This window comes from Bufo gargarizans, chromosome 2, assembly GCF_014858855.1.
Source record: "Bufo gargarizans isolate SCDJY-AF-19 chromosome 2, ASM1485885v1, whole genome shotgun sequence".
NCBI classification, from domain to species: Eukaryota; Metazoa; Chordata; class Amphibia; order Anura; family Bufonidae; genus Bufo; species Bufo gargarizans.
This window is the reverse complement of record NC_058081.1, coordinates 109,637,092-109,647,403: the sequence shown is the minus strand read 5'-3', so window position 1 is coordinate 109,647,403 and position 10,312 is coordinate 109,637,092. Positions and strand designations below refer to the sequence as shown.

At 41.8% G+C, this 10,312-nt stretch overlaps 1 protein-coding gene across 3 annotated transcripts in view; it reads left to right on the top strand.

Moving 5' to 3' along the window:
* The first annotated feature begins 204 nt into the window (after positions 1-204).
* Positions 205-10,312, top strand: part of RASL12 (RAS like family 12) — a 44,610-nt gene continuing 34,502 nt past the window's right edge. Inside the window, exons 1-3 of one of the 3 annotated variants that reach the window (XM_044279395.1) lie at positions 210-856; positions 2,385-2,511; positions 9,059-9,115. In XM_044279395.1, coding sequence (XP_044135330.1) covers positions 2,388-2,511; positions 9,059-9,115 — 181 coding nt within the window. In that variant the 5' untranslated portion in view covers positions 210-856; positions 2,385-2,387. Of the gene's footprint in view, positions 857-2,384; positions 2,512-9,058; positions 9,116-10,312 lie in introns of all 3 variants that reach the window. The other 2 variants (XM_044279396.1, XM_044279397.1) reach the window with 2 other exon arrangements.

Genomic DNA, 10,312 nt, shown 5'->3' with positions numbered 1-10,312 from the left:
CTGTGCACCATTATGACTTGTATTATGAACATTTTTCCAAAATTTGATGTCTTTTGGGGGACGCTTAAAAAAAGTTTGTTCCTCACATGCTAGGAACAGCTGGGAATGTGAAGCCATGTAAACCGAGACGACCTCAATCAGACGATTGCAGTATTCGGTTTAGGGACAATTCTCTGGGTCTGGGGATGATCTGTGACACACAGAAGAGGATTCTCATTCTTCTCCTCTGGGGCATTGAAAAAAAAAACTTCCCATACAAGGAGTTTGGCAGAGGCCCAGACTGTCCAGAAAAGCAGAGCAGCACTGCCCCGTATGCAGAATGATGGAACAGGAGACTGACTAAAGACAGCGAGAGGGAAACTGGGCACCGAGACATCTGGCAAGAGAACGCAGGACAATGAGACATCTCAGCTGCAGACAGGAGTCGCTGCACCTTGAAGGGAGGAAAGGAAAATCCAGGGAGAAAATCTAACCTCTTCTCCATATGATTCACTAGAGATACTTGAGTAGTAGACATTGAGTATCTGCGGAGACACCACAGTGGAAGCTAGGAACTTAAATTGACAAACACCTCACAAAATCAGCTGAGAGGGGGGGACACGAGGAGGGGGCGCTGTGTATTCCAGCTGTTGGGAAGCGGCAGCTGGAGCTGTGGTAGCACAAATCAACAGGAACTAAGTCAAGAGCCCAGAATTACACAGGATTAAGGAGCGATTCCTTCTGACTGCACCTTTCATCTCCACCATAGGGACCAGGACTGATGTATGAAGCTCCTGATACACAATGTGGATTTATAAAGCTCTCATTGAGGCTTGGAAAATCTAAGGGTTTCTAACTATTCAGACCCCAATGCCAGGTGAGCAAACATTGCCTTTAAATGATAACAGAGCTGACATTTGGTAAAACTCACTGTGATGTAATAATATACGGCGGGGGTCAGCAACTTTTAGCAGTCAGTCCAGCTGTTGTGATACTACAACTCCCAGCATGCACACTTTCTTGGATGTTCTTGGAACTTCCACAGATATGAATGCAGCAAGCTGGGAGTTGTAGTTTTGCAACAGCTGGAGTGCACAAGGTTGCGGACCCGTGATATATGTTTTTTTATTAGGATGTAAGTATCCAAACTCATACGTGACCTTTAAGAGTTAAATGACAAATACAGCACTGCTACATCTGCATTTATTGATCTGGTGGGGATAAAGTAGCATAGAATATCCTATCTGGGCTATCATACAGCTCCAAGCAATTATGGGGATCTAGAAGATATAGATTAGTTATGTGATGAATATGATGCATACTTGATAGTGTAATTTCCCCCTATTCATATCTGGAATTTAACGTTTTTTGGGGCAGCATTGTACGTGCATTGTGATATTAATTAATCTTTGGGTCAGTGTGCCAATTTCTAGCCATAGGCATGTCCGTGTAGTAAGCAGAATGTACTCTAGACAGAGAATGTTTGAGCTAGGTATATATGCTATACATCAGTTCACTAGGTCTAAATCTCTTAGAAAACACAACAAGGCTAAAAACTGGCGCAGTCTGGCACATTACACGCATAAATACTGTGCCCATAGTAAGGAAATATGTGATAAGCTATGCAGTACTGCTACGTAATAGACTATCCATGTCCTTTCTATTACTTCTACAGTGACAAGGTAAGCATCATACAGTGAAACCTCTTTGAGACAACCACTCAAACTACATTGAAGAGTGCTCTTCTAGGGGAGGTGGTCTTCTCAGAGAAGATGGCCACTATGCATGGCAAAACTGAAAATCTATCACAGGAAATCTGCCCAGGATAAGGGGTGGTCTTCTCAAAGAGGTGGTCCATTACAAAAGCTTCACTGACATTATTCATATCCGATGGACCTCGCCTCTGCCTTTGGAGTCCTCATATGGTAAATTCTATTAGCCTGATGGTGGAGCAGGTTTAGCTTCCATAAATGTAATCTTAATAGCTGCTGTAATATGGAATCTCCCAATAATCCAATACATTTCAGAAATAAAAATCCAGTTATGGTCACCTCCAGTTACATATTAGAAAGATGAAAATATGCAGGAGCAAATTAGGACTGTTAAAATGTAATTGAATTAAAAAGTGTGGAAACCGACCATAACATCAGAGGAGGAGAGATATCACTGGCTGACGCGTTTCAGACTTCATCCTTACTCTATCTCTATCTGTGCACAGACCCTAGGCTTCATAAGGCCGGTATCTAATGAATGAGCTGACTTTTCATGGATCTTCGCCCCTCCAAAGCCCATTAGGTCCAACACCAGACAACCTTAACAAAAGTTGACAGTGGGGCACCTGTGCTCATGTACGGAATAGCTTGTTATCTCAATAAATCATTCACTTTTCACTTTTATAACTACAGATAATGTCAATGATGTTTGGCAAAACCAGAGCAGTCAGTGCTTCCCATTTCTCTGCTTCCAATGACCGCAGCCTGCACTCAGAATGCAACCTCGTGCTGCTAGGGTGCCGGGGAGCTGGCAAGTCAGGTAAGACCAATGCACATTTAGATAATCTACTGGAATTCTCTCTATGGCCTTTTCATATGCAAAACAGAGATTTGAAATGCTTGCAATGTGGTGCTCTGCTTGCATCACTCCTTCAGTCCAGCTCCACACCCACAGAGAGGTATACTGCAGTTCTGGACTACTGGGCCATAGGCAGTCCACGTACCAGGCTGCACTTTGTATATATTCTATATTCACTTTTAACACAGAATAGATCTATAAAATCCCTTTGTATGAAACTGGAGGCATATGGAGATAAGGCCCCATGGACTTCTATGAGTACTGTATTACAGGTTGCATGGAGCCATAATACCACTGTGTGCATGATTGCTTACTCTTAGAAAAAGAACAAAATGCTGAATATATATCAAACATCAAGCGTGAAACATTTTATTCAAGAAATAATAAGAGGCAGAACTCATCCAGTAAATTTTTTGGGGATTTACATATTATTCAATGTTTGGCATTAATACTGTCATGATAAGTGTGCCAAGCATGGCAGTCATTGGCTGCAGAGTGGGAAGCTTTCTGCTTCGCGGTCACCTTGGCCACTTTTGGACCTCTGTGTCATGTTGAAGCTGAACTAAATGTGGGAGCAGGATGGCCACCACTGAAGAGTAGAGACCTCAGGGCATTGCTCTTTTTCCTCTTTGTTTAATCCCCCCACCCCCACCCCCCACATACCCACTTTAAAGTAACAGAGCCCATTGCCCTGCCATTTATAATCCAGTGAGTATATGGGAATGTTTACTCCCAGGACATGGGTGCAACTGCTACCTTTTAACTCCTTATAGAATAGGTACAGAAACTGGGGCCCGGGGGCCACATGCAGCCTGAGATGACATTTTGTTTAGCCAGCAACCATCTGGTCACGTGTAGTCTGCTGGCTGTTCCCATGTATTTTCTATGTCAGAGAGCAGTAGCATGTAATGTGTTGTACCCAGGCTTGGACTGGCCCACAGGGGTACAGGGGAATCCCCCGGTGGTCCCCTGAGCAAGGTGGGCCCCTAGTCTCCCACCCCCAGGACAAGTGGAACATAACACAGTAGACTTACTGCGCTACATACATATATTCAATGTACAGCACCTCAACCAGCCTATGTTCATATAAAAAATGTGTTACATTATTTATTATATTTGAATGTATGCATACGGTGGGCCCCCAAAATAAATTTTACTGGTGGGCCCTAGGTACCCCAGTCCGACACTGGTTGTACTGATGGTAAAATCTGTCGCTGTCGTTGGGATCCCCATATATCTGCACAATAGGGGTCTCCTAATTATGCATACATCTGGCTATCTCCATTGTAGTTTTATGGGAGTGATAAAACACACACAAACTACAACTTAGAGAGTCGGTACATGCATGAATTCTTGCTATCTGGTACCCCCATTCTCCAAATAAGTGGGGCCCTGGAAGTGGAACCAGCATCCATTAAACTTTTCATTTGCAATAAATGTGCCAGAAGGTAATATCCCTCTATGTTTGATTGTGGCCCTTCAGATTCATTAAATTTGGCAATAGGACCAGCAAAGGTTGTGCGCCCCAACTCTATAGCAGTGCTCCCGTTCATGCCGCCTGTTGTTTCTACTTGTATTTAGAAAATGGACATACGCATGACAGGACTTCAATGGTCAAGCACACTTTTCTATGAAGAATACAATGTTAAAAATGGAAAACCTGCAATTAACGTACAAAAGTGACTCACAGTAACATAAAATTCCTCAAGCAAAATCTGTGCCAAATATAATGTACAAATCATAAGCCATATCTGGTGCCAATAATTATATATGTAATCTATACAATGCCAACAATAATAGGCTGATCTGCATGTCATCTGGAGAAAATTGTGCCAGCTCTAGTGCCAACAATAATATGATTTGTTTCCCTGTTGCCAGCAATACGATGCTTGATGATACAGTATGTGGTGACAGCTATAGGAAAGTGTCATCAGCCACATATAATAACATATTATAATATAATGGATGCTGCACAGAACAAATTGAGATGTTTGCCATAACCCATTTATGTTGGCATTAGTAATATCCAGACCCACATAGTGGCGAGTACAATCGTTTGGATAGCTGGTGCTGAACAGAACTAACATCAGTGGAGATGGCATATACAGGCAAACTCGAAAAATTAGAATATCGTGCAAAGTTCATTTATTTCAGTAATGCAACTTAAAAGGTGAAACTAACATATGAGATAGACTTATTACATGCAAAGCGAGATATTTTAAGCCTTTATTTGGTATAATTTGGATGATTATGGTTTACAGCTTATGAAACCCCAAAGTCACAATTTTGAGGTTCCCTATGCTCAGGGGGTATGGACTAATTAGCTGACTAGAGTGTGACACTTTGAGCCTAGAATATTGAACCTTTTCACAAAATTCTAATTTTAAGCTGCATTACTGAAATAAATGGACTTTTGCACGATATTCTAATTTGCATGATCTTCTAATCTAACCTGTAGATGGAGCCTTTATAGTCCCTACAGTTCTCTAATAGGAAGCTATAAGCATCTGATATCTTATGGTGCCTCCATAAACCATTGTACACTAATCTCCTCTACAAGCAATGTAAATGAAGTCTTCAGACCCTTTCATGTTCTCACATTTTGTTGCCTTCTGCTAAAATAAATAAAGTTTTCCCCCATCAATCTGCGCTCAATACCCCATAATGACAAACTGAAAAGAGACTTTTAGAATTGTTTGAAAATCTATTAAAAAGGATAAACAAAAATGTTGCATGGACATAAGTATTCAAACCCTTTGCTATGACATTTGAAGTTTAACTGTAGGACCTCCCATTTCTCTTGATGATTCTTGAGATGTTTCTACACCTTGATTGGAGTCCACCTGTGGTAAATTCAGTTGATTGGACATGATTTGGAAAGACACACCCTGTCTATATACAGGGAGTGCAGAATTATTAGGCAAGTTGTATTTTTGAGGATTAATTTTAATATTGAACAACAACCATGTTCTCAATGAACCCAAAAAACTCATTAATATCAAAGCTGAATATTTTTGGAAGTAGTTTTTAGTTTGTATTTAGTTTTAGCTATTTTAGGGGGATATCTGTGTGTGCAGGCGACTATTACTGTACATAATTATTAGGCAACTTAACAAAAAACAAATATATACCTATTTCAATTATTTATTTTTACCAGTGAAACCAATATAACATCTCAACATTCACAAATATACATTTCTGACATTCAAAAACAAAACAAAAACAAATCAGTGACCAATATAGCCACCTTTCTTTGCAAGGACACTCAAAAGCCTGCCATCCATGGATTCTGTCAGTGTTTTGATCTATTCACCATCAACATTGCGTGCAGCAGCAACCACAGCCTCCCAGACATGGTTCAGAGAGGTGTACTGTTTTCCCTCCTTGTAAATCTCACATTTGATGATGGACCACAGGTTCTCAATGGGGTTCAGATCAGGTGAACAAGGAGGCCATGTCATTAGATTTTCTTCTTTTATACCCTTTCTTGCCAGCCACGTTGTGGAGTACTTGGACGCGTGTGATGGAGCATTGTCCTGCATGAAAATCATGTTTTTCTTAACTTGCAGACTTCTTCCTGTACCACTGCTTGAAGAAGGTGTCTTCCAGAAACTGGCAGTAGGACTGGGAGTTGAGCTTGACTCCATCCTCAACCCAAAAAGGCCCCACAAGCACATCTTTGATGATACCAGCCCAAACCAGTACTCCACCTCCACCTTGCTGGCGTCTGAGTCGGACTGGAGCTCTCTGCCCTTTACCAATCCAGCCATCTGGCCCATCAAGACTAACTCTCATTTCATCAGTCCATAAAACCTTAGAAAAATCAGTCTTGAGATATTTCTTGGCCCAGTCTTGACGTTTCAGCTTGTGTGTCTTGTTCAGTGGTGGTCGTCTTTCAGCCTTTCTTACCTTGGCCATGTCTCTGAGTATTGCACACCTTGTGCTTTTGGGCACTCCAGTGATGTTGCAGCTCTGAAATATGGCCAAACTGGTGGCAAGTGGCATCTTGGCAGCTGCACGCTTGACTTTTCTCAGTTCATGGGCATTTATTTTGCGCCTTGGTTTTTCCACACGCTTCTTGCGACCCTGTTGACTATTTTAAATGAAACGCTTGATTGTTTGATGATCACGATTCAGAAGCTTTGCAATTTTAAGAGTGCTGCATCCCTCTGCAAGATATCTCACTATTTTTTACTTTTCTGAGCCTGTCAAGTCCTTCTTTTGACCCATTTTGCCAAAGGAAAGGAAGTTGCCTAATAATTATGCACACCTGATATAGGGTGTTGATGTCATTAGACCACACCCCTTCTCATTACAGAGATGCACATCACCTAATATGCTTAATTGGTAGTAGGCTTTCGAGCCTATACAGCTTGGAGTAAGACAACATGCATAAAGAGGATGATGTGGTCAAAATACTCATTTGCCTAATAATTCTGCACGTAGTGTAAGGTCTCACAGCTGACAATCCATCCATATCAGAACAAACACCAAGCCATGAGGATAAAATACCTGCCTGTAGAGCTCCAGAGATCTGGAGAAGGGTACAAAAAAATTCTGCTGCACCAAAAGTTTCCAAGAGCTTGGAACTACCAGGACTCTTCCTGGAGCTTGCTGCCTCAGCAAAGTAAATAATCTGGGGAGAAGGTCCTTTTTCAGAGAGGTGACTAAGAACCCAAAGGTCACTCTAATTGAGCTCCAAACATCCTGTGTGGCCAGAAATAAGCCTTTACCCCCAGTAAAAGACACCTGAAAGCTGCCCAGAGTTTACAACAACAACAAAAAAGCACCTAAAAGACTCTCAGACCGCGAGAAGCAAGATTCTCTGCTCTGATGAAACTAAGATTGAACGTTTTGGCCTCAATCCTAAATGTCATGTCTGGAGGAAACCAGGTACTGCTCATCACTTGTCCAGTACTAACCCTACAGTGAAGAACGGTGGTGACAGCATCATGCTGTGGGAGTGTTTTTCAGTGGCTGGGACAGGGAGACTGGCGTACATAGAGAAGTAAGGATCAAACCAGACCCCCCACATAGGACAGAAGGGTTTCCGCCTAAACCCCTTTTAATGACCCTTGGGCAATTTTTTCCATTGCCTCATATGTAAAAAGTTTTTCCTTTAGAGGCTAGAGTCCTGACCAAGTTTTCACCCCCAGTAAAAGAGGGGATGATCCCAACTAAAACTGGGCCCCCTCTTCCAGACCAGTCGCGTGGTCTGCCATTATGGTAGTTACGCCCCTGCTGGTCATGGTTGAAGGAAAGCTGACTAGAGCAAAGTACAGAGATATTCTTCACCTTCACACAAGACAATGATCCTAAGCAGACAAGTGAGTAAAGGATCTGACTACTTATTTCAATGCAATATTTTAGTTTTTCCTTTTGAATAAATTACCAAAGATTTCTTACATTCTGTTTTCACTTTTTCATTATATTTAAAATATTAAAAATTTTAGCGCAAGGCTGCAACCTAACACAATGTCTGAAGACTTTCTGAATGCATTGTACAGTATACTAAATGGATTTGCTGCTCTGTTTCTTGCATTATCTCAAATATTTTTTCCTGAATAAAATAAATAAAAGCCATAAACATCGTTCCCCACTGTTTCCTCACACTGCTATAACTAAAATGTGTTGTTGTTTGTTTGTTTTTTAGCTTTAGGACTAAACGCTGTGTTCTGCTTCTATGCTGTTGTATAAGATAAGATAATCTCCCTTAATGATTACTGACGAGTGCAATATGTAATGGAAAATGTCGCCCCCCGATGGCCTTAGAATGTATTCAAAGTTAATTAATATATGCATTCAGAATGGACTTCTTTAGTCGATAACATACCATATATTAGTGATTTGATAGGTCTACTTTGTGAATGGTTGGTCTGTAAAGATGGTTATTTGGAAGACAATGCATCACTGATTGATCTCTGTCCTGATCTGTGGTCCGGTCTAGGCTTCCATTGATGAGATTCTTATCTGTCATTTGGCACGAAAGACTGTTTAGCTATAGCACTCGAAAACTACCAAATAAATCTTACATGACAAATCAACTTTGCCAGGGTCGAACTGGCCTACCTGAGTAGCAGAGGATCCTCCGGAGGGCCCAGTCTCTGAGGTCATAGTGGGACCCTAAGGTCCACAAAAAAAAAGAGAAAAGATTTGGAGCTAATCACTTGCCACTAGGGGGAACTTTTAATGATATAAGACTTGGGCCCCAATAATTATTTCCTCTGGTGGGTCCAAGAAATCCCAGTCTGACACTGAACTTTGGGATAGATATCTGCTTTTGGTCATTGCGTGTCATCCCTACAATGGAAAAGCACACAAAGATGAAAGAAAATGTTCTAACTTGGCCATTACAGATTTCCAGATTCTCTAATCTCTAATGTATAGCTAGCTTTAGTAGATATGAGATGATATGACTGATCTATTTGTTTCTATTTGGGTGATTCAACACTGTTCAGAATATGAAGCCTGTGATATAAAATTGTTAATAATTACTTCTTCTTTCCAGCACTGACAGTGAAGTTCCTGACCAGGAGGTTTATAAGTGAATACGATCCATTCCTTGGTGAGTATCCTATATCCTGGATGTAGAAATGGAACAGGCGACCATATAAGGATTACAATTTTTCTACACATAATTATCACTTTCTTCGTTTTTCTGTTTTCAAATTATTAGCCTTATAGACTTAAAGGGGTTTTCCGTGGATACAAGACTGATGATCTATCTTCGCAATAGGTCATTAGTATCAGATCAGTGGTGGTCTGACTCCCGCCACTTATGTACAATCAGCTGTTTGAAGAAGCCACAGCTCTTCGTTAGGCGTTATGGCCTCTTCCTAGGCCAGTGATGTCACATTCATCAGTCACATGGCCTAGGCGCAGCTCAATCCCATTCAAGCGAATGGGCCTGCGCTGCAATACCAAGCACAACCAGTATACAAGGTACGGTGCTGTGCTTGTTAAGCTGTGTAGAGGCTGTGCAGTGTCCCACTGCAGGGTTTTGTTTACTGTAATTGTCAGGATAGGTAGGTAAGCAGGGAAATAACCAAACACAGGAAAACAAACAGAACAAAAAAGCTAGGGAGAAAAGGGTCACCTCCTAGCGATCCCTAAAAGTTTTCCCTAAACTGCTGTGCCCATGTGCATACCCTAATGGTGGATATGCTCATTCCCTCGTGCCTAAATCTATAAACCCTGGGCAAACCCTAAGCTGTAGGGAAAAGGGAAGAGGCAACCCGCTTCTTCAAAACCGGAGGAAGAAAGTGTCTCCCTAGAGGCCTAGATAAAAGACACAATGGGAAATAACAGAGAGGACTTATCTTGAGCAGAGCTGGACGATCCACCACACATCCAGAGCTCACAGGAAAGAACTATAACCCGCACAGGCCACTGGGGGAGGGAGGGATAAATAGCCTCACTAACAATCAAACTCAGTACACCTGAGGGATGGTGGATCCAGCTCAAACCCAAACCAAAACAAACCGAGAAGTCAGACATGTGCAGCCAGTCTGACAGACCTCCGCACATTCACAGGGCAGGGCATGACAGTACTTTGCACATTGTATGTTCTATAAGTGTTGTATGGAAAAAGCAAGAAGTCCCCAGTTACTGTTGCTAGGTTGGGCTGGCACCACCCCTTCTTCTAGGAGAGGAAGTTGGATCAGTTTAGTGAAAGCTGTGAGTGAAGGAGCAGAACAGAGCAACACCTAGAGGGGATTCAGCTCTGAGATTTGAAAAGCACCAAAGTGACAGCATATACGGA